Source organism: Phyllostomus discolor, chromosome 5 (genome assembly GCF_004126475.2).
Source record: "Phyllostomus discolor isolate MPI-MPIP mPhyDis1 chromosome 5, mPhyDis1.pri.v3, whole genome shotgun sequence".
In the NCBI taxonomy this organism is placed as follows: domain Eukaryota; kingdom Metazoa; phylum Chordata; class Mammalia; order Chiroptera; family Phyllostomidae; genus Phyllostomus; species Phyllostomus discolor.
In genome coordinates this window covers 123068325-123092270 of record NC_040907.2, presented here as the reverse complement: position 1 = coordinate 123092270, position 23946 = coordinate 123068325, and the positions used below count along the sequence as shown (strand labels likewise).

The 23946-nt window shown below is 48.1% G+C and overlaps 1 protein-coding gene and 1 long non-coding RNA gene across 2 annotated transcripts; one reads left to right on the top strand and one right to left on the bottom strand.

Moving 5' to 3' along the window:
* Positions 1 to 10911: 10911 nt before the first annotated feature.
* Positions 10912 to 17407, bottom strand: LOC118500803. Its single transcript, XR_004903386.1, has 3 exons — positions 17344 to 17407; positions 11913 to 11954; positions 10912 to 11236 (listed from the first exon to the last, which is right to left on the bottom strand). It is a non-coding gene; the product is annotated as an uncharacterized LOC118500803 (long non-coding RNA).
* A 522-nt stretch (positions 17408 to 17929) lies between these two features.
* PLAU (plasminogen activator, urokinase) lies at positions 17930 to 23729 on the top strand. Its single transcript, XM_028513241.2, has 11 exons — positions 17930 to 18062; positions 18373 to 18460; positions 18909 to 18942; positions 19099 to 19206; positions 19529 to 19703; positions 19876 to 19967; positions 20154 to 20370; positions 20593 to 20738; positions 21352 to 21492; positions 21818 to 21966; positions 22639 to 23729. The coding sequence occupies exons 2-11, from the start codon at positions 18404 to 18406 to the stop codon at positions 22813 to 22815; spliced, it is 1296 nt and encodes a 431-aa protein (XP_028369042.1). The 5' UTR covers positions 17930 to 18062; positions 18373 to 18403; the 3' UTR covers positions 22816 to 23729.
* The last annotated feature ends 217 nt before the right edge of the window (positions 23730 to 23946 follow it).

Here is a 23946-nt window from a genome sequence, read left to right as displayed (position 1 = left end):
CAGCCAGGGCCTGTGAGGTAAATTTTATAAGCACCATTTTACAGACGAGAAAACTGAGACACAGAGAAGTTGTGTTGAGCCACTGCCCTCAGCTCTTGCTATGTTGGCAACTAATGACAGACTAGCTGTTTGATTTTTTTAAAATTTAGTTTTGCCTTCTCAATTAGATCATAGGTTTCTTAAGGGCAGAGTCCTTGTCTTACACTTATATCTCCCCTTCCCCTCTCTTCATGGCTTTCATCAGAATGCTGTGTACTGTACTCTGCTTTTTAATGGATTGGTTTGTTGGATGTCTGCTCTATCTTTCTACATGCTCCATTATCTTGCTGGGGGTGCCATCTTATATTCAGTAGACCATGAACCCAAGGATGGAGATCCTGGAGATCCTTGGGGCAAAGAGGTGAGGAAGCTGGACCTCCACCCCAAAAGGGCAGTGTTTCTGCTTGTCCACTAGAGGCCGCAGTAGGTCTGGTTTTAGAGAGCCAACAGGGATGTGGATTACTCAACTGACCCCACCCCAGGAGTCATTTCCAACAGGGAGTCTGTCCTAGAACCTAAGGCCCCAGGAATAGCCTACCAGTATCTGTGGCTTCAGTCTCTTCCAATAGATCACCAGGCTTCCGGACCTGGGATGAGTTAGCCCCAGATTAAAAGTTGCAGATAGTACACCCTACTGTGTACCCTGTAGTGTGTTAAACTCCGGGACTAATTCAGTGAACAAGACAGACTCTGTTTCTGCCTTCTCAGCTCTTATGATCTAAGAAAACATACAGACAATTAATAAAAAATTTTCATATTTGCGATAAGCTGCTGACATGATTTCTGTTCCAGGGTTAGGTCTCCTCAGGCCTCATTTCACTGGGATTATCCCATAGGATATCTATCTGCTTTAGAGAAATGAAATAAAGATGAGAGGCAGAAAAAAGAGCTTTGCCCACATTTGAAAAATCACTGCAGAGCCCCCTGATCTCTGGAAGGATTCCCGGGAGGGTGCTGGTGGCAAGGAAACGCCAGGTCACCTCGCCACAGCTTCTCTGCTCTCCGTTTTCCCGTGGTCTGGGAGCCTTGCTGGGAAGGGAAGCAGATTCCCCAGATTTAGGAGTGTGACCCAGACTGCTGGCTTTCTCACTGTTTCTCTTTGCCTTGTCCTTTTCTTCGCCCCTTTTCCACAGTTTATCAGTCAGTCAATATATTTATTAAATTTTACTTTCAAGGTACTCCCCCTTTTTTTCCCCTAGAACTATGAGGTCAAGGAAGTTATAACAGAGTTGGGGAGATAAAATAACTAGAGAGAGGGGTAGAGACAGACAGGTAGATACTCATGAAATGCAGCATTTTGATAAGTTCAAATGGGCTGCTTCAGACGGTCATTGCTGGGGTGGATCCCTGGAGGCTGAGGAGGTCTGGGAAGGTTTTCTTCCTGGAGGAGGGAAGCAGGGCCTTCCAGGATGAGCCTTTGATCTGCCCCGTGGTGGGGTTTCTCTGGAAGAGGTATTTTCAGAGAAGAGAGAGGAGGGTAAGACGCCCGTCATGGCCCAGCTGTTCATTCCGCTGTGCCTGGACAAGAAGCTCAGAGGCCCATGTGCTCAACATTCCTGAGAAGCAGCTTCTGAGTCAGAGCCCCAGAAACAGCTGAGGTAGCTTCAGGCTGGAGTCTTGGCTCTCTTTTCTCCTTTTCTGTCCAAAAGCTACTCCCTCCCCAGCTATTTGGATGTGACCAGAAACCCAAGCAGGGCTCTGGGGTGGGAGCCTGGCTCAGCTAGCCTATAAAATGTATTTGGCCCCTGAATCCCCTCCTGGGCTGCAGCCCTGAGGTAAAGGCCTGAGCCCAATGCCACCTATGCCAGGAAGCCCGAGGGGTGAGGGAGACTCACCTGTGCCTACAAGTTACATCTCCCAATGCAGTCATTGTTGGGCTGCCCCTGGGAAGGGGGTCTTAACTAGGACTTGGCTTGAGTTAAGACAGCAGCATTCCCCTGGCAATCTGCCAGCACCTCCTCACTGCCTGGGCGTGGGGCCCAGGACATGCCAGGGCAATGCCAGAGAGTTGACTCAGGGGGTGGTATGAGGGGAATAGAGAAACCCTTCATGCCCACTAAGAGAGGAGATGAAGGTGCCCAGATTGCCCACTGTAGATCCGTGGCTGGGGCATTCCTCAGTCACTGGCCCATGAAGCCCCATGTTTCCGGTAGCCACCAGGTGAAGGCCAAGCCTCCCCCTCTCTCCCTGAGTCCCCCTCTTCCAACAAAGCCTTCTAGATGTGCAAGTCTAGGTTTCCAACCCCCATCTGCAATTGATTCAGGCTCTGCAATTGTCACTCTCTTAAGATTGTGATCTTGGGCAACACTTACTGTGGTATATCCTAGATTCCTTATATTTAAGGTGGGATGGATAATACCTGCCTGCCTGATAGGACTGTGGTAAGGACCAAATGAGATCATGTCTATGAAGGTATCATATACTATAAAGCACACTTATAATAAGATACTACTATTGTCATGTGTATTCCAGAGATTTATAGCTGCTGGCCCCCTGAACCTCCAAGTCCTTCTCTTTGTCTCTTTTGTCTGACATGTTGCTCTGAAGCCAACGCTAGCATCCTAACTCAGTCCTGAGCCTCAGAGGCACGGACATCAGGCCCTTCTGCCTGGTGCTACGGTGCCAACTCAGGGAAGCAGTTCCCAACAGCTCAGCTCTATAAAACCGGTTCTTTCCCTTCTAATCAGACTCCTCCAGTCCAGTTTGCCTGCAGTGATGACAAAGGAGCCTAAAATAGCACAGGCTGTGCAAACACTGCTGGAGAGAAAGCTTGGGGCATAAGGTGCTGCCTGTCACCTGTGGGCCTGTCTGGGCATCCCAGCCAGGTGCAGCCCTCCATCCTCCAGGGGCTGGCATGTCTTCCCCTCTGCAGCACCAGGATGACAGTGCCTCCTGTCAGCACTTTGGGTGGCTGAATTGGATGACTACCTAGAAAGCTGGCTTGGCTAGAGGTGTGGAAGGGGGGCTCACGGTTCCCCCTACCAGCTCCTCACACCCACACTCTTAGGACCTTTCCTTGCACCAACAGGCCAGGAAAGCTGGGCTAAGATCATCCAGAGCAGTAGCTGTGTCATGGCCTCAGGGAGGGTTGTGGACTGGGGACCAGGCGAGTCTGATTCTGAGGACCCTGCAGCCAGCAGGTCCTGGCCTGTCACTCTTGCTGCGGAACCAGTTTGGTGTGGGCGGCTGCTGGGCCTGTCTGGTTCTGAGACTTCTCAACGTGACTTACCCTGGTGGGAGTGGTGGCTGACTAGACCTGGTTCACAGGAGGCCTTGCAGCGCTGAGCCATGAGTAGGAGCGACCATTCGAGCAGCAGCGTTCATCGCTGTTCAGCAGCTCTTGCATTCCGTGTTTCATGGAGTCACAGCCACGAAACACGAGTCTCCTCCATCTTTAGAACTTTCTCATCCAAATCTTTCGTAGACATTTTTTGTTAGCAAATGTGTTCCTTTGCTGGTTGATTACTATGAGAAGTCTACAGATGAAGTCTTAATTTACATCACTACCAAATAAACTGATGGTCTGTTGGTCTAATCCAGCCTTCAACCCTATTTCTATTGACACGCACCCTTTGAATTGCAAAGTTTTAACATAAAAAGGAATCTAGATTTCAAATATTTCTTAGCACTTTTTTGGTCCCTATGTTGGTTTTTTCCAGAAGCAGACTCTGAGACAGGCTTCATGTAGTTTATTTGGTGGGTGATCCTAGGAAGCACCAGTTAGGGAGCGGGGAAGTGGACAGGGAGGAGAAGGGTGGAGGCCAATAAGGGTAACTTGTCAAGGTAGTTAGTTACCATATGGGCATCTGGAGTTTAATTCTCCTGGGGATCTTGGGGAAACGGTGAAGAACACATCTCAAAGCTATCTCGCCTGAGAGGCAAAGGCACTGGCAGGTTTATCCACCAAACCCATCAGTCACTGTTTGGGAGCTTCTACAAGGTGGGAGAGTAGGGGTAATGGTGGTGTTAATTCCTGGGGGAATATCTAGCTGATCATACAGTAGGAAAAAGTAGGCTCCAAAGGCCAAAGGGAGCTGGAACTGAGAGCATCTGCTACAATATGGAAGATGTAGCAAATCGGTCCTCACTTCCCACTTGCTAACAGTTACCAGGAGTTGAGTAGCAGTTGTTCCTTTAAACAAGATAAGAGCTCTCCACTCAGCTATAGTCCTTACTCCTCCCTATTGTCCTGCACTCAGCCTGCTCTCCTCTTTGCATTACCTGCTTAGCCTTTGCGTTTGTAACACTTGGTTCATGCCTATGCGTAGGCTACTCCACTACCACTATGAATCCCACTCCTCTGTTTCCAATAACTTGTTTCTTATTCTTCTTTGCATCCTACCAGGCAGCTAGCCCAGCGATTCCAAAACATGTGGAGTGATTATTTCTGTTTCTCTAGCCCTGTACTCTGAAATATTTAATTCCCCGAGTCTCAGAGCACCTTCCCCCCATGTGGACACAAGGCATCAGAACATTTGGAAGAGGTCCTCCTCACTTTGGGAACTGACTTGGGAAGCCCTTGGTTATCTCTTCAACATCTCCAACCTGATTGGCTTTTAGTTCCTGAGATGCACTGAGTTCCTTTTTGCCTCATGTCAGTTCGTCTGTCTGGAAAGTTCTTTTCCCCCTTTATGACAGATTACCTATATTCACCCTTTAGTACTCAGCTTAAACGCAGCCTCCTCGGTGAAGCCTTTCATACTAGGTTATGTCCCTTCACTGCATATTTTTTCACTGTTTTTCTCCTTAATGTATTTATAATAATTAGAAACATATTGGTGTAATTGTATTTACACTGGACTCCTAGTATTGATGTCATTAACTTAGTGCAAACCCAATTACACCTACTCAGCTAAAAGACCAAGAAACAAAGAAATTCCTTTATTTAAAGTTGCATTCCACCATTAAAAGCCAGATCTCAACATCTACTGCCTCATGATCACACCCAAAGTACAAAGAGAAATCAATGTTATTTCTTGGCCTTTGTGCTTCTAAATGCCAAGGTCCTGGTGACTTGAGAGATTTTCAAGAATAATTTTGTAATCTTTGCCTCTGAACTGATTTTAGAATCTACTACTACCCCTATAAATACACACAAATCTGTTGCATTATCTGTCTTTCCTTCTAGACTGAAGCTCCCTGAGTGCAGACAATAGGCCTGCCTCCATCGTTGCAGGATCCTCAGGATCTAGCGAAGTGCTTACTAGTGCTTACTAGCAAGCACTCAATAAACCTTTGTTGAAAAGATGATGACAGACGAGGGTGGCAGATGGATGATGGAGGAAGGACTGTGAGAGCTACGAGAAGCTGTGCTGTGCAGGGTGCAACTGGAGAGAGGCTAACATGGCTTAGCTCCCTACCAGGTTGAGGGGAAAAGGATGAAGGAAGTGAGGTGGTTAAACTGCTGCGATTGGACGGTCTCCCTAAAGGCCTGTACTTCTACTAGTTTCTCGGGATTTGTTGAGTATTCCATTCTACTTTCTCTCAAAGCAAGATCGCTGGATGAGAGCCTCGTGCCAGGCAGGGCACCACTGAGCTCACTGCACAGGGCTGCCGTACCCCTCAGGGCACAGACAGTGCACAATATCCTCTGGGATTCCTAGCCCAAACCAAAACTCCCAGCCAACCCCCTACCATGTCCCTGCTCAGGACTCCCTCTCCTAGACCCATTGCTTTGACCCCAGTGCCAACCCCAATCTTGATCACACTGTTTTTACAACCCTGGAGCCCATCCCAACCTTGATTCCCATCGTGACTCTAACATGATGGCCCAGATACATCCACGCTTCTGATTCACTACGTTATACGTCTGTACTTTTGTTGTTATTTCTAAATCTCTTATACATATTATTTTATTTGACATTTACAACTCTATGTAACTGTCCCCGTTTTACAAATGAGAGAACTGAGACTCAGTGGGGAAAAGGCTCACCCTGACTGGTTGGCTTGGTTGGGCGTCGTCCTGCAATGCAAAAGTCACCAGATTGATTCCTGGTCAGGGCACATGTCTGGATTACAGGTTTGGTCCTTGGTTGGGGTGTGTATGAGAGGCAATCAATGGATGTTTTTCTCCCTCTTTCTCTCCCTCCTTTCCCCTCTCTCTAAAAAAAAAAGAAAGAAAAAGGAAAAATGCTCAAGGTCACACCGCTAGTAAATTGGGGAGCCCAGATCAGATTTAGGTCCCCATTGCCCTTGTGGCAAAGTGATCCTAGATAATCAAACATGCAGTATACTAATAATAGTCATGATAATAATAATAATAGGCTTAACTTACTGGGCAATTTCTTTGTGACAAGCAAAAAATGCTAAGAGGTGTTTGATACATTACCTCATCTAGTCCCCCACAAAGGCTGCAGAGCTCTGGAGCCCCATTTTACAAGTGAGGAAACCATGGCTTACAGAGGTTAGGTAACTTGGCTGACGTCATGCACCTTGTACGAGGCAAGCCAGAATTTGATCCCAAGTCTCTCTGACTTTAAATGCAGTTCGCTCGAACCTTACAAAGAAGTGGGATGGTGACAGGAAGGAGGAGCTGGGAGCCTCAGCCTTGCAACCATGCTCCCATCGTACCTTTCGCGCCCTAGTGCCGAATACCAGGGTATTGTGCTTGATTATCAAAACTGGGTCAAAAATGAGTCAATCTTTGGTAGGACTGACTCACTGTGGTGTCTGTCAGCTCTAAAATGAGACAGGAAGCCTCAGAGAACAACTGCCAGCTGACCACTGCGGAGTGGCTGAAGATCCAGAAGCACCCACCATAAGCCCTGCAGCAATCGGACATGGAAACCCATGTGCCTGCCAAAGACTTTAGACTTATTTTGAAAGATAAGACCCTCCAATACTCATTTATTTCTTCACATGTAGCTCTACCCCCTTACAGGGCCCTATTTTGGTCTTAACTGCTCTGTCTTTCATCTCTGCCTCCCATATTATCCTTTTCCTTCATGGACGAGTTTCTTTGTCTCTATCCCAGTCCCCGTCTGCATCCCAGCTCCTGACTTTGAGTATCTTCTCTGTCACCTTCTCATGTCCTGTGTTTCTGAGTCTCATCTCAGTACCTGGTAGATCCCTGTGTTATGGGACTCCCTCCCCCCTGCTCCATTTTTGGCAGTTTTTTGTTTGTGAAATATATATAATGTAACATTTACCATTTTTAACCATTAAAATATTTTTATTTATTTTTTATTGTGGAAAAATAAAATATAAAATCTATTTTTTATCCATTTTCAGTGTGCAGTTCCATGGCATTAAGTACAGTCATATTGTTATACAAACATCACCACTATTCATTTCTAGAACTTTTTCTTTCTTAAAAGAAAATTTATTGATTGATTTCACAGAGAGAGATAGAGAGACAGAGAAAGAGAGACATTTGTTGTTTCACTTATTCATGCACTCATTGGTTGCTTCTTGCATGTGCCCTGACCGGGGATGGAACCTGCAACCTTGGCATATCTGGACAGTGCTCTGACCAACTAAGCTACCCACCCAGGGCCCATTTCCAGAACTTCATTGTTCCAAACAGAAACTCTGTACCCATTAAACAGTAACTTCCCAACCTCTCCCCCTCAACACCAGTAACCCCTCTATTCTACTTTTTCTCTATGAATTTGCCTATTTTAGGTACCTCATTAAAGTGGAATCATGAAAAGTTCACAGTATGTGACCTTTTGTGTGTGGTTTATTACACTAAACATAGTGTTTTCAAGGTCCATTCATGTTGGAGCATGTATCAGAATTTCATTCTTTTTTAGGTCTGAATGATATTCCATTGCATGCTATGCCACATTTTGCTCACCCATTCTTTTGTTAATGCACAGTTGGGTCGCTTCACCTCTTGGCTATTGTAAATAATACTGCTGTGCACAAGGGTGTACAGACACCTGTTTGAGTCTCCACTTTCAGTTGTTTTGGGTATATTCCTAGGAGGAATTGTTTGATCATATGTTAGATCTATGTAACTTTTGAGGATTTGCCAAACTCTTGTCCACAGTGGCTGCACCATTTTCCGTTCCCACCAGCAAGCAATGCACAGGGTTCCAATTTCTCCACATCCTCACCAATACTTGTTATTTTCCACTTTTTTGATAATAACCACCCTAATAGGTGTGAAGTGGTATGTGAACACAGTGTTTGTTCTCCAGTCCAAGTGCCCCAGATTTCTAGGACTTGCTCCGCCCCTGGCTCTGAGGACTGGCATTTCCCTGTGGCAGAGAAGCCATCGTTGCTGATCAGCAGCCAACATCCTTCCTTCTCCTGACCCTCTGGTCTCTCCTTCGGGCTCTGAGGAGCTGCTTTTCCCCCCTACCTTTTGCTTATGCAGAATTGGACTAAAAAAATAATACAGACTCTGGGAAAAACACTAATTCAATTTCTTTAGATCAACAATCTTCTGAGCTCCTTTTTCCATGCTGTCTTCCAGACCAGAGACGACTGTGTGGACTCCACGGGGACCGACTTTATGGCTCTGCCCTGCCACTGACCTCAGGACTAGAACTGCATCCAGAGCCTTGGACTAAATTGTTTCTTGGTGTCATCAGGACCCAAGGGAACAGCTTATATTTTAGCTACAACCCTTAAGCTATTTGAATCAGACTGCTCTCTAGCCCCTTCCTTTGCCGAGGCTGGATTCCGTGGTTTAGGTCTCTAACGCAGATCCTGGGTGGGTGATTCACCCCTTGCCTGAGCCTCATGACTCCATGAGGGAAATTCGGAGACCTGGAATTTCGGTCAGGATTCCCTGTTCACATTCCCAGAACCCAGGCTCTCTGGGGCAACATTTGTTTATCTTGTTTAATACTTACGTGCTCTCTGTGGACTTCTGATGTCAAGAGCACGGTGCGTCAAACCTGGCCCCCCATGTCCTCAGACATCCTGGGCTTTGCTTCAGGCCAAGCCTTGCCCCTTTGCTTAAAGGTGCTCATGTAAAATTCTTTTTCTTCAGCCACCTCTGTCTTCTGCAAAAGCAGGTGGAAAAAAGTCCTTCTGCATTCCACAAAAGAGAAAATGGAGGCCGACCGAGGGAAGTGACTCACCAAGGCTCACAGATGGAGTCAGCAACCAAACAGGAATGGGTCTCCATTCTCTGACTCCTAAAACCACAGCCCTTGCCACGGGCAGTCACCTCTTTCTCAAGAAAAAGCTCTCCCTTGAGCTCAGAGATATGGCCTGTGCAATCCTTGACAGGATTGGGCAGTGGGGGTCTCTACCCTCAGTCTTCCCACTTGAATTCCTGAGACTATTGGCCTTCAAATGTGGATTTCAGGGTTCAGCCCTTTAATAGAACTTTCTAGGCTCTTTGTAAAGCAAAACATATGACCCTGAGTGTTTGGGAAAACAAAAGCTCCCATGGAATGGGAACAAAGACAGCCGTAGCAGTCCTAATGTCTTCCTTTGCATTGCCTCTTTCTTTCTGGTGTCCTCTCATTCCAGTTCTCACCGGCCCCACCACCACCCCACACTACACCCAGCCCCAGGAGTTTACCAATCCCACCTCTCCCTGCTAATCCCTCCAGCCCAAACCCAAATATCTTACTGTACTTTACTCCCTCTTCTTCTGCCTGTGATTGATGTGAGATGATACAATGTCCACATGATGAGATAAAGCGAGGCATACGACATAGGCATTGTAAGGTGAAGTTAGGCTACTACTGACCTGACCATAAGGGTTACTTGAACACAGCACTGTGATACCTTGACAATCAATCTGATAACCAAAATGTCTATTACATGACTAATGGGCGGGTAGCATATCCAGTGTGGAAACTGTAGACAAAGGGAGATTCCCAGCCCAGGTGGGACAGTGGGACAGAGAGGGACTGCATGAGATTTTGTCATGCTACTCAGAATGGCATGCAATCTAAACCATATGAGTGGTTTATTTCAGGAATTTTCCATTAAATGTTTTTGGACCATGGTTGACCACAGGTAACTAAAACTGCAGTGGGTGAAACCATGGATAAGAGGGGGACTACTGAGCTTTGGGTACCTCTATATCTAAAGATACATGTGGCATCATACAGTATTTGCCTGTTTGTGACTGGCTTATTTCACTTAGCATAATGTCCTCAAGTTTCACCCATGTTGTAGTATGTGACAAGATTTCCTCCTTTTTCGGGCTGAATTATATTCTATTGTATGTATAGACCACATTTCACTTAGCCATTTATCTGTCAGTGGGTATCTGGGTTGCTTCCACCTCTTGGCTATTGTGAATAGTGCTATGAGTGTGCAAATGTCTCTTTGAGCCCTTGCTTTAGATTCTTTTGGATATATATGTAGTAGTGGTATTGTTGGGTCATTTGATAGTTCTATGTTTAATTTTATTTTGAGGAACCACCATACTATTTTCCATAAGCAGTTTGCATCATTTCAGCCTCCCACCAACAGTGCACAAGGATTTCAACTTCTTCACATCCTTGCCAACACTTGTTATTTTATTTATTTATTTTTTTAAGTAGCCAGCTCAGCCCTGGCTGGTGTGGCTCAGTGGACTGAGTGCTGGCCTGTGAACCAAAGGGTCTCCAGTTCAATTCCCATTCAGGACGCATGCCAGGCCGGGTCCCCAGTAGTGGATGTGTGAGAAGCAACCACACATTGATGTTTTTCTCTCCTTTCTCCCTCCCTTCCCCTCTCTCTAAAAATAAATAAATAAAATATTTTTAAAAATAAATGAAGTAGCCAGCTCACTTAATGGCTTTTTAATTGTTTCATGTATATGTATATTTTGTCTTCCTTACCAGATTTTAAACTTCTTCAGGGCAGGGATCACCTCTGTTCTTCTGTGTGCCCTCAGGGCTTAGCACAATGCTAGGCATGCCTTAGGTATTTCAAAGTAACTTTTAGTTGATCGAATGAAATTAACAGTTTGAGTTGAGCTCAATTCTTTTATTTTAAGAACTTGGGGTAGAATTTTCTTTACAAACAGAAGAGGCTGGACTGCCGTGATATAGACTGAATACATCCAGGACACTGTGTGTGGGGACAATGTCACTTCTGCTTTCCTCTTGACTAAAAAAGCAAACGTGGTCCTCCCACAAGATGCTGGGCCCACTGTTGTCACAGGTAGTTCCCACTCTCCTTGCACAGGGACGATGCTCTGGAAATCCAGTTCTATTCAGGAACCAGAAACTCCAAGGGAAAAAATAAGAAGCTTGAGAAGATCTTCTTGAAGCTTGGGAGAGGACCAGCACAGGCACTGTGAGGAAGGATTGCAGATAGAAAGGTATTGTAAGTACAGGTATTCTCGGCTCTGCTGTGTTCTCTACTCAGTTTCTCCCAATTTTCCTGAGGTCTTGGGAAGCCAATTTTTCATTTGCTGCCATTCACTGTCAATAAGAGGGTTGTCTTATTCCCCAAGCTCTTTTAGTCTCTCTGTGGAAAAGTCCCTCCATGAGCCATCCATTTGGCATTTTAAAAATGAAACTATCACGAGGATCTAAAAGAGAACAAGTATAAAAGTGCTGAAGCAATTAGCTTTTGGAGCATAGCGTCTTTAGGAACTTACCCCAAGGTGGCTGGTTTGGCACAAGGCTCTCAGGTGTACATCCCCTTCTTGATTCATCCCTGTCTGGGAAATTTGTCTACAAGTTGGCCTTCCAGCCCTGGACCTTTCCCACCTCTACATTCTCCTCTGGCTTCTATCCCAAAGATGGGGGTGGAGTAGAAGTCCCAGTAGAAAGAAAGTTTAGAATGCCATTGGGCATTCCCAGGTGAAAAAATAAACCAACACTCCCTAGGTATGCATTGGCTGAAATTTCCCTCAAACTTGTTTAGTAATAAGAATCCTCTGGAATACATCTTAGGAATCATCCTAGGCCCCATCCTGGACCTACAGAACCAGAAATTCCAAAGAAGTACCTGAAATACTGTACCTTTAAATCTTCAAACCAGGTGATTCTTATCATCAAGCAAAGCTGGAAAAAATACATTAGTGAATATTTCTTACTACAGATTCTGGCACCTACTCAACAGGGTACTTCTTCCCTCAGGGAGGGTACAGTGACAACACTATCATCATGATTACCAACACAGCATTGGGAACCCTGGGTTTGACCTGCCAGGTATTGACTTGGCTGTGTGACCTTAACCTCTCTAAGTCTCAGTTCCTCATCTATAAAGTGGGGATGACATTGCAGCTCCCTCGCTGAAGATTAAAGGAGATAATATGTATGGTTACCTGATTCCTGCCGAATAAAGTGCATGCCCAATAAATAGGTGCTATTTTTATTTCTCCACAGAAGAACCTTAGGGCATCCCCATTATATAAAAATGGGTGAATAATGTGAGGAAGGAAGACAAGCCAAGGATGACTCCAGGGATCCACACAGATATACAAGCATAGCCAGAAGACCTGATGTTCACTTCTCTGACCAGACCCAGCAGACACAAGTGTGACTGGCTACATTAAGCAAAAGGAAGATCATTTTTATCAAAGTCTGGCTCGAGCTGAGCAGGCAGCAACCAACACAGACGTGACTTGGGGAGCTGGGCTACCTTAAGAGAGCACCATGGGTTAGAAGTGGGATGATTCCCAGGTATTGAGAGAGGTACCCCACCTTCCTATGCAAATACTATACCACCTCAGAGACAGTTCTCCAAACCCTGGAATCAATGAGATCTGGTTGATTCACAGTGCTACCATTTATCTATAGCGTGACCTTAGGTAAACTGCTTAAGCTCTGTGACCCTCAGTTTTCTCACCCATAAAATGGTGATATTAATAGTATCTTCCTTAAAAATTGTTGGCAATTTTGAAAAATAAAAGGAATATGAAGCAAATACAAGTCAGCTATTGTTATCTGTCTTTAACAAGAGATAGATTACAATATCCCCTTGGAAAGAGCAGACTTTTTCTTCTTTCATTCCTGTCACACTCGCCACCATCACTGTTCTCAAAGTAACCAGGAGCCTCCTGGTTGGTTTATCTACATACTGCTCCTTCCACTCACTCTGCATGCACACCTGTCTCAGGGGCTCCCTGCATGTCCCTGCTCCTGATTCCCACAGACTTCCATCCACTTTGTTCTGTGATACCTTCAGAAAGGAGACTGACCTCTCCCCAGGACCTGGTTGCCTCATCACACTGCTATCAGTCACCCGTTGGAGTAGAGAAGCACTTTCTGCAGGTGGGTAGGAAGTAGGAAGTAGGAAGACAAAGAGTCTGAGGGTGGGGATTGAGAGTGGTCAGGAAGGGAGTAGTGAGGATTCAGAACAGGAGGAGAGAGGGTGGAAATGTGTCATGAGGTTCCTCAAAATCGGTGAATTCTGAATCTCATCATTTTCAGTGAATGAACTCAGATGATTCACTTCCCTTTATTAGCCCTCTCTTTTCCTTGCTGTGTAATCGAAAGGGAAGTGCTTGCACTTTAAAGACAGAGGAGCGTATAGAATCCATCTTGGGAGAGGTAGGAGCACATGAAATTATACATCATGTAGACTGTGAATGTTAGGTTGGTTTTCTTATGAACAACTTTTTGAGCATACTAGTTCCTGGCTGAACATATTTCCTTAAATGTCCTTGACTTCTTGGCAGTTTTCAGCAAACCCACCAGTTTCTGGTTTCCCATCCTAGCTCTTTGTTCCTGGGCACCTCCTTTAGCTTCCACTTAAGCAGCCATTGCCATCCTACATGATAACCTGGGCTCTAAGCTGAAGTTCTAGGGCCTTCCTGGGCCCAGCTTTGGGCCCTGGTGGGGACTCAGAATCCAGAAGTCTGGAAATCAATGACGAACATCCCTTTAAGGAATTCAGTTCCTGACTTAAGAAGTAAATGGGTTTAGGATGGGGAAATGGAAACATTTGGCCAAGTCTCAAAATATCCATGCAGTGTTCTGAGCTGACTGGCCTGGGTGGGTCAGAGATGGTGACGGAGGAAAGGGCGAGGAAGGGTAGGAGGGCATAGGCTAAAGCTAGAGGAAACAACTTGGCTCCTCCGTGCACCATTCACCGTGCTACTGACTAGTATAACCTCAGGGTGCAGCCCCTGGGCTCTTTGCTTTCCATGAGTAAGGAGGCAAGTATGTGGCTTCCCCAGCCCCATTCATTCCTCAGCCACTGGGGGCCTAGCGGCTTCAGCAGTTTCCCTATCACGTTACAGGCCCAAGTCCTGGCTTTCAGTGCCTCCTGTGAGAGCAGCCTCTTCCTGCTGAGTGCTGAACACGCAGGGAGAAGGAGTCCTCAGACCCGAGGAAGCAATGTGACCAGCATTCAGTGCCTCCATCTAGAACTGCAGAGGAATCTGCCTGCCCCAGGTGTAGGCAAGAAAGAGAAGAGATGCGGCCACAGAGAAGGGAGAGGAGGGAGTAGGAGTTGAGGCTGTGGGGGTGAGCAGCACACGCAGCTGGCCAGTTGCTGGGAACTGTTTGTTAAGGACACAGCGTCCCCACTTAACTGGAATCCTGGGATGGACTCCAGAGAATGCCCTGGTCTTCTGGGTCAGTACGGCCATAGTCAGGTATGCAAGGCAGGCAGGCACCGTGGGGTAGGAATTACAGTTTACAACTCCAGCCTTCTATCTCTAGAACTGTGCCTGGCACATAGTAGGTCCATGATAAATACTGAGTGAGTGAATAAAGGTATGAAGAGATGCTTTCACCACACAAGCGTTATCTCATTAAGTCTGCAAAGAGAAGCATGGGCAGGGCAGGCCTTGCCTCATTTTGTGGGTGGGGAGCTCTTGCCTAAGGTCATTCAACTTGGACAGGGCAGACCAGAGGCTAGTCTCTCTATAACACCATGCTAAACATTCTTGGGATAGCAACCCAGGAATACATCTTGAGACTCGACATGAACTTCTTTGTGGGTCATGCTGGTCAGAAAATAGCCCTTCAGGGGCCCAGTTTCCTGGACACAGTCTCAGGGCTAAGTTCGGACATCCTGGTCCTCCTTGAATACTTGGCATCTGCCTGTTCTTTTATAAGCAGCTCCAGGAAAGGTGGCCCCTCCATCTCTGCTACCACATCTGACTCAGGAGGTCTGGACCCCTAAGACACAAAGGCAGGGGGCTGATGCCTGTGCCCTGGGAGTCAGGAGCAGAATGAAGTCACACATATTCAGTTCCTTATTCTCACACTCTTGACAGAAACTTCAGAGAGCCCAGACCACCAAGTTAATTCCTGGAACTCGGGCAAGCAACTAACTCATATTACCTACATCAAGGGCTTTACAGGATCTCGGAGCCCACACTCCGAGGCGTTTTTCTGGAAGGAGAGCTCCAGAGCCAGCAACAGAGCTCCCCTGCAAGCTGTAGCATCTCCCATCGCCTGGCCCCTCTCCTCACAGCATCAACCTCAGACCCCTCTCTCACGGAGGAAGGGAGGAGTAGGGCACAGGAACAAGGATCAGAAATCCTGGAATCTAGTGCTGGCTTTGCTACTCCCCAACTATGTATCTTCTCTCCACTTCATTTTCCTCATCTGCAAAATGGGAATAATGATTCCCAACTATATCACAAGGCAATTGTGAGTTACAGAGGAAGGAGTTATACTGAAGTGCTCTTTAGCACAAGACAGAAACAATGCCGGTACTATTTTTTATGGCAAGAAAAAAATAAAAAAGAGAGGAGGGGAAACATCCAATGTGCCCCAAAGTTCTCTGTTCCCACTTGTTCACTGATTCATTCATAATAAGCACCTACTAGGGATGCACAAAGGGGGGCGGGGTTAGACAAAGATAGCTAAGATGTACATGGTCTCTGCCCTCAAAGAACTGAAAGACTAGCACGGACTATGCACCAAAAGATGGACAGAGATTTCACAGAGCGGCAAGCCTCACAGAGTGGAAAGGAAGTTCTGTGAAAAGTTCTGAGGCTGTAGGATTTTTCAACCAGGTGAAGAGGCCACAGAGGGAAGGAGGAAGGAGAAGAGTGTCACGCTGCATAACGGTCTGCAAGCCTTTGTTGGGGAGGAAATGAGGTCACCCTGCCCTCCAAAATCAGCATGACAGCCTCCAGCCAAGTAATCCGGAGTCATGAGAGCTGCTGGGAGCTCTGTGAATCATGACAGTCTGCTGGGAATTTCCTGGTAACTAACCTAGGAGTTTCGGGGTAAGTCCTAAGGCTGCAACACCTCTGTTTACATTTTGATCACGTTTATTTACAATTAATGGATTCTAAATCCAAACAAAGTATGCCATGGTCTTCTAGAGGAAGTAGTGAGGCCGGCTCTGAGACCTATAGCACCTCTGACTCAGTCCATCCCCTGGGAAGCTGGCAGCTAATTAGCCAGGCATGAAAAACTCACTCTGGAGAGCAATGGGTCACCTGCCTCCCTAAAGTGGATGGTTAACTTACACTTTCCCTACGCAGAGGCTGGCAACCTGAGCCCTCTGGCTGGAACAGGACAGAGATTTTCTTCCTTCCTACCATCCTGACACTCTCCCTGCCCTCCTCTTCCTGTCCCTCTCAAGTGGACCCAAATTCAAGGCCCAGGGTTGCCAAGCAGCAAAATGCATTAGGCCTCGGCAAGGAGGAGGACCAAGCCTGGGTTTGGGCCCCTAGTGAATAACAGGGACTCAGACCTCTCCCCTCTCATCAGAGGACACAGTCCTGGTGGGTGGAATCCAAGTGACCCCAGGCCCAGGTTCCCAACACTAAGGGAGAGGGTAGGGGGAGTGAACCGCAGAGTCCCTGCTGTGCTCCTTCACCTCTGCCGTGGGACATGGCACATGTGTGTGTGTATGTGTGCTGCACAACTGTTGGCCTTGCCCTTGGGCAAGAAGAGCATCTGCATCCTTTATGCACGGCCAGTGTTACTGGAGCTCATTCTTATATGATAAGCAATAATTTTATCTCATTAGAAATGGTGCCCCGTGATGAAGTAGAACACTAAATAAACATGCACTTAAAAGCCATAATTATCTTCTCAGAATGGATGGTACAAAGATGTTTTAAAAAACTTGAACAGTGTAAAATAAATCTACTCATTCTTGTCCTCCGGTTCCCCCGCTGCTCTCCTCAGAGGTGAAAACAGAACTTCCTACCCCTCTACAGCTTTCTCTCTACATTAGCAAGGCTTTACTATCTCACTGTCTGTATTAACGAACTATATTCTGGCCCAGGCCAATAAATGAGTGAGTCATTCATTACAGGAACGTCCTGAAAGACCCGTCAGCACTTCAATAGAAAGCATCGGCAGTTTGTGCCCTAAGACTTTGTTCTCACAATTCCACAACACTGTATCAGGACCCTTATCTAGTCCTTATCAAGCCCTCACTTTCAGACTGCCCTTAAGCCAAACTGCAAATTCTCAATAAACTCCGACTGTGCTTCCCCCCTCTTCCCCACCCACTACCAAACTCCCTTACCTTGACAAGCAATTATCTCAGTTTTCTCTTATCCACTGGTTGTACTGATGATTTTGGAAGATCCAGCATCTGAAATAAGCAGGCCCCATTAGCTGGTTTTTTTTTTTTTTTTTTGTCTTTGTTTTCAGCGAGCATGTGCCGCGTGCATTTTCATGCTGAGAAAAAGACTTCACAGCTATGTGAGCTGTGGACTGTGCCCCTATACCCAGGGTTCTCATTCATTCTCCTAAGCAGTTGGGGGTCGAGGGTGAGACGTTGGATTTAGGGGACCTGGGGGGAGGCATCAGAGCTGGACAGGGGAGAGAGTCTCTGGAGTGACTCTCTCCGTAATTGGGTATGCAGGTGGATGGGTGGTCTGCACTGGGAGAGATCCAGGACAGGTGAATGGGAGGAGGGGCGGGGGATTTAGATGCCCCTACCTCTCAGTCCAGACCTCATTAGTACCCTCTGCCGGAGACCACGCTGCTCTTCATTCTCAGTCACAGATGAGGAAACACGCAGGGTCCAGGTTGCGGCACTACCTAGGGGACTGGAGGAAAGGGGGTGGACCCGGCGATCCCGGGGCAGGGCGGGGCCAGGGCCTAGGCGGGTCTTAATATACAGCCCGCGCCTCGGGCTTGCAGCACAGCGGGGAGGTTGGAGCCGCAGAACCCAGCTGTTTCAGGGTGGCAACCTATCCTCCAGGTCCCGTTCTCACGCGCCTCCCGCCGCAGCTGCCGGTGAGTGTAGGCCACGCTAGGAGTGGTGGGTGGATGCGCAGCAGCCCCCACTCCTTCGGGCTTCCCTTCCCCCAGTCCCGGCTGCCCGCGCCCGGCAGCGGCTGCGCGCCGAGTTCCTGCTCCGCGTGCCCCTGCGTTTCCCTGCGGGTGCGGGTCCAGGCTATGCAGAGACTCCTGAATCCCAGAGAGGAAAGACGACCGCGGGCTTGCCTCGCAGGTGACCCCTAGGGTCTGTCCTGAACTGCAGTAACCCACCCGGTTCGCCTTCTCGCTCCTCCGCCTCTTTCCCTGACTTCTCCTTCCCTTGCAGGGTCGCTGTCTAGAAACCCAGCCTCGACACCATGAGAGTCCCCCAGGCGTGCCTGCTCCTCTGGGTCCTGTTTGGCAGCAACTGCGAAGTGAGAGACTTCCCTGCTTTGACCTGTAGCGGTGGGAGGAGGCTTGCAGGACCCACGAATAGCACCAGGGGAAGGCAAGGGGCCGCAGAGGGAGCCGAAGCACCCCGGGTCCCATCCCAGCAGGGCCAGGCCCTCGGAGAAATGGGACAGGTGTGGCAGTGGAGACCTTGAGAACCAGGGGGGAGTTCGCATTTGCAGGCAAAGGAGGAAAAAGGCCTAGGAATTGCCACAGCCTCCTGGCACTTGATATGTGAAGCTTGCTTGAGCCAATCCATTTCTCCTCTCTGGAAACCTGTGATCTTCCATTTGAGGGCAAGTTAGATGTGGTCAGAGTAAGGAGAGAGGCAGCTGTAGGGAAGGGTGGGATTGGGGCCAGTTTATCCACACCCTGGAGCCCCAGGGACATAGGACCTTTGGTGAACTTTCCGCATCCCCCTCTCTTTTCCAGGGCAGCCATGACCTTCATCCAGTGTCTGGTGCATGTGAGTATCCACCCCTTGCACAATATCTGGCTGCAAAGACATCTTGGAGAAGCCCCAGGAGGCAGCCCTTCCCTGTTCCTAAGGCAGGGCTGGCCCCTCCCTTACCTTCTCCTCTCCTGCTCCTTGCTTACCTACCCCCAACTTTGTGCTTTTCAGCTAAATGCAGCTGTCTGAATGGAGGTACATGCGTGTCCTACAAGTACTTCTCCAACATTAAGCGATGCAGCTGCCCAAGGAAATTCCAGGGGGAACACTGTGAGATAGGTATGGGGATCCTGGCTCTAACTGGGAGGAGGGGGCACCAGAGATCTGGGGGCAGGGGGAGATGAGTGGGAAGCAAGGGCACATCGGGGTTAGGACCTGGCAGTGGAGTGGGGGCACCATCCCTATGCGATATGATATACACAGTCAAACACATAAACACACACTGTCTCGTGAAGCTGCGGCTGCACAAACGATGGAAAGAGACCCCTTCCAGCGTCTGCTGCTAGGCCTGAAGACATGCAAGGCCTGGCAGCATCTCTAAAATGTCTGTCTGAACTTCCTCCTCTTTCTCATGTTCTCTCATCCTCACATCTTTCCACAGATACATCGAAAACCTGCTATCAGGGAAACGGTCACTCCTACCGAGGGAAGGCCAACACCGACAGCCGCGGCCGGCCCTGCCTGGCCTGGAGCTCTGCCAATGTCCTTCAGAAAACGTACCATGCCCAGAGACCTGATGCTCTTCAGCTGGGCCTGGGGAAACACAATTACTGCAGGTGAGGTGGGGGCAGCAAAGACCTTCCCCTTGGCCTCACAGTCCCTTCGGCTCCCAGGCTGCTGGCCATAACATGAGGAAGGCAAGGCCTCTGGTTGCCTCTTTCTTGGGGGGGAGGATGAAGGAAAGACATTTGTGTTGAAATGACATTCCTCTTCCTTCTCTGTTGCCAGGAACCCAGACAACCAGAGAAAGCCCTGGTGCTATGTGCAGGTTGGCCTAAAGCAGCTTATCCAACAGTGTCAGGTGCAAGACTGCTCTGTTGGTGAGTGTCACCAACCTGTTTATGACAGTTGGTGAAGGGTGACAAACTCATAAGTCCTTTTATTCCATCAGAGGAGGGGTGAGGATGGAGGCCTCTCTGGCCCTTAAAACCAGGAGGTCAGAGAATGAGGAGAGGGACACTTTATCCTACCTATATCCCTAAGACATCCCTCTCTTTGACCTCCAGAAAAAGGTACTTATTCTCCACCTGAAAAAGAGTTTCAGTGTGGCCAGAAGGCTCTGAGGCCCCGCTTTAAGATTGTCGGAGGAGAATTCGCCAACATCGAGGACCAGCCTTGGTTTGCAGCCATCTATAAGAAGCACCGTGGAGGTTCTGTGACCTACCTGTGCGGTGGCAGCCTCATCAGCCCTTGCTGGGTGGCCAGCGCCACACACTGCTTCATGTATGTCCCTCTGTCTCTTCTCCCTGACTCTCCTGCCCTACCCCCCAAATACCTCCTTTTCTCCTTCCCATAAAAGGATTCCACTTTAATTCTACCCTTTCACCCCTTCCATGCAGCCCCTAGCCTTAGGGACAAGTCATGCTCTGAGGTCACTGTGGTGGGGAGGAGGAAGTGACAGGATCTCATGAGATCAGACTATCTGACAGGTCTCCCTTCCCACAGTGGTGATACAAGGAAGGACTACATTGTCTACCTGGGTCGGTCACGTCTGAACTCCGTTACACCTGGGGAGATGAAGTTTGAGGTGAAAAAGCTCATCTTGCATGAGGGCTATAGCGCTGATGGACTTGCTCACCACAATGATATAGGTGAGTGGAAAACCCTTATTGGCCATCACCATGATGACCAGGAGAGGAGACGTTCAAAGACACTCAAGTGGGAGTGGGATTGTGATTGGAGGGGAACTTGAAGACCCTACTTTACACAACAAAGAGGGAAGTGGGGAAGGGTTCGGATGACATACATATATGAGGGGCTTGGTGCTCCTCTGTAAAGTCCCTGAATTTTCAAACAGGTGGCCTTCTCTGGGTGGCAGTGGCCCTATGGGCAGATAGTTGGCCTGGGTTGATCCTTTCTTTGTTAGATGCAGGCTCTGTCTCTTCCAGGATACAGACCTTTGAGAGAGCATTGGGCTGGATTTTAGTCCAGCTACCTCGGCCAGGGCTTTTTGTAGGAAAAAAACCTCATACAGCTGTATGCACTAGCCCTGGCTGTCCAAGCCTTTGTCAGTAGCAGGAATAAGGCCCATGAGGCATGGTATAGGGGAGGCTGGTTTCATACAACCAACACCCTCCCAGAATGACCTCTGACCCTAAGTGACCTAGGGATAGACAGCTGCTCCCTCAGCATTTGGAGGGCAGAGATGGTGACCGCCTCACCAGATGGTGATCTTTCTCCTCTGATGTCTTCCTCTTCCCCTAGCCTTGCTGAAGATCAGTTCCAACACGAGCCAGTGTGCGCAGCCGTCCCGGTCCATTCAGACCATCTGCCTGCCCCCAGAGTCTCACGATCCTAGTTTTGGCACAAGCTGTGAGATCACTGGCTTTGGAAAAGAGAATACCAGTAAGTGACCTTTGGGGCTGGCTGACAGGGTTCTGGGGGAGTGTTGTCACCTGGAGTTGAGCTCAGCTTGATTAAGGAGGACTGTGGAGATAGATGGGTCCAGGGATGGAATCGGGAGCATGTTTCAGGGAACGGTGAACCATAAAGGTACATAGTTGGAGGGTGAGGGGCTATGGCTGGTGTAAAAACTCAGATTTGGGCAGAAAAAGAATAGAGACTTTCCCTTGTAGGAATACTCTTTGGTCCCCTCCCTGGCAGAGAGTCCCAGTGGGAAGGCTGGACAGACACATCTTGACATAAATTCTTTCATGTTTCTTCCATCCAGATGACTATGTCTATCCAGAGCGGCTGAAAATGACTGTTGTGAAGTTGGTTTCCCATGAGAAGTGTCAGCAGCCCCACTACTACGGCTCTGAAGTCACTGACAAAATGCTGTGTGCTGCTGACCCACAGTGGAAAACAGATTCTTGCCAGGTGAGAGTTCTAAGCATCTCTCTCCATCACCCCCACCTCTCCAGGGCTCCTGGGCATGTCTCTGCCAGCTTTGGGGAGCCTCTCATCAGCCAAAACCCCAAGAAGCCAGAATCAAGAGCTCAAGTTTTATAATGTTTAAACCAGTCCTTACATCTTTACCAAACATTTGTCATCAACCTGTCTTGGGGGTAGGCACTTCAGACTGGGGGAGAGAGGGGAGTAAGAAGAAACAATAGAAAATAATACAGCTCAGTGTTCTGGGTGTTGCGTGAATTATAAACGATCAGATATTGAGGAGAAGGTGGTGAGTGCCAACTAGATGGTCATGGAGGGGAATCTCTAAAGAGACTGAGACTCAATAGGGATTCAAGGAGGCAAAGGAAAGAAAGAAGAACATTTTGGTTGCAAGATATAAACATGAGAACGAGGGCAGAATATTCCAGGATGGGAGGAGAGGAAGGGCCGGAGAATGCAGGTGGAATGGTGACAGGAAATAGGGCTTTGAAAGCCAAGCAGAGGATTTTAAACTTGATGTGGTGGGACATGGTAGTCACTAAGGACTCTGACTCTGGAACACTCTCCCTTCTCTCTTGGGCATGACTGGGTGGTAGGATCTGGTGGCCCCCTCCTAACTTCCTCCAGGGCTCACCTTTTGTGTCTTTGGCTTAACAGGGAGACTCAGGGGGACCCCTGGTCTGCTCCATTGAAGGCCGCCTGACACTGACTGGGATCGTGAGCTGGGGCCGTGACTGTGCCATGAAGGACAAGCCTGGTGTCTACACAAGGGTCTCGCGCTTCCTGTCCTGGATCCGTACTAACACCCGGGAAGAGAATAGCCTTCTCCTGTGAATGGCCCCTAGGGAGCCACCCACTCCCATGGTGACCGTCGTTTTTGCAGTAGGCCCATCTGCCCTGGCTATACGTAAGGAAGAGACGGAAGAAGATAGGCTCTGCAGAAATGGTTTTGCTTGTGCTGCCCATCAGGGTGAGCAGCAATGGCTTTACGCTCAGTTATAGGCCTGGGTGCTGGGCGCTCAGATCCCCTCTGGCCAGGATGGAGGGGTGGTCCTGATCCAGGATGGTACTGACCAGTGGTTTGTCTTTCTCTGGATTAAAGTCTCCTAGAGATACAAATGTCATCTCCTATGCATGGGAAGAAGAGGCAGTTTCCCCAACAGCTGGTGTACTGTTGGGAAATGAATAATTTCCCAATTAGGAAGTGTAACAGAACTGAAGTCTCTTGAGGGAGCTTGGCCAATGTGGGAACAGTGGTTTGGGGAGTAGGGACACTAATACCTTGAGGGAAGGGCTCTGACATTCCATGAATGTATCAGGAAATATTATATATGCACGTATATGTTTGCACACTTGTGCACAGGCTATGAGTAGTCAGTGTGAGTAAGAGCTGGTGCTCCTGCATCTGACTGAAAGTCTGGATATTTCTCTAAACTCTATGGACTATGATGTCACATAGAAGTGTCTGTCAGGAGAGGTTATGGGTCATTCCTGGGGCCTCTTGGGTCTCTCATATGGTGATGCCTATGGTTGTGTCATTCTGGGGCATGGCCCATGACCAGCACTAAAATTCCAGTTTCACTTTCACACTCTTGGCCAGTTATCCCTTCTGATCTTCCAGCCAAGTCCAAGCACTCCTCACTATGTGGGGGGAGAACCACTCCTGTACACTGAATATTTAATAATTATATTCTGCTATTTTTATTTATATCTATTTTTATAATTTTGAATAAAGATGATAAATGTGATTCTTCTGAAGACTTTGTTTCTTCTCTGGTGCTCCTATGCAAGGGAGCTAGGGAACATAACAAATAGAAAGTCATCATGGAGGCATGTACACCAGAGTTTCCTGTGGGGCTGCATCTCTGGACCCAGTGGGGCTTTGGGAAGCAGAGGCTGAGAGAGTGGTAGGCCAGGCCCTCCATAGCACACAAGGCACAACAAGGGGCCCATGGCTTTGCACAT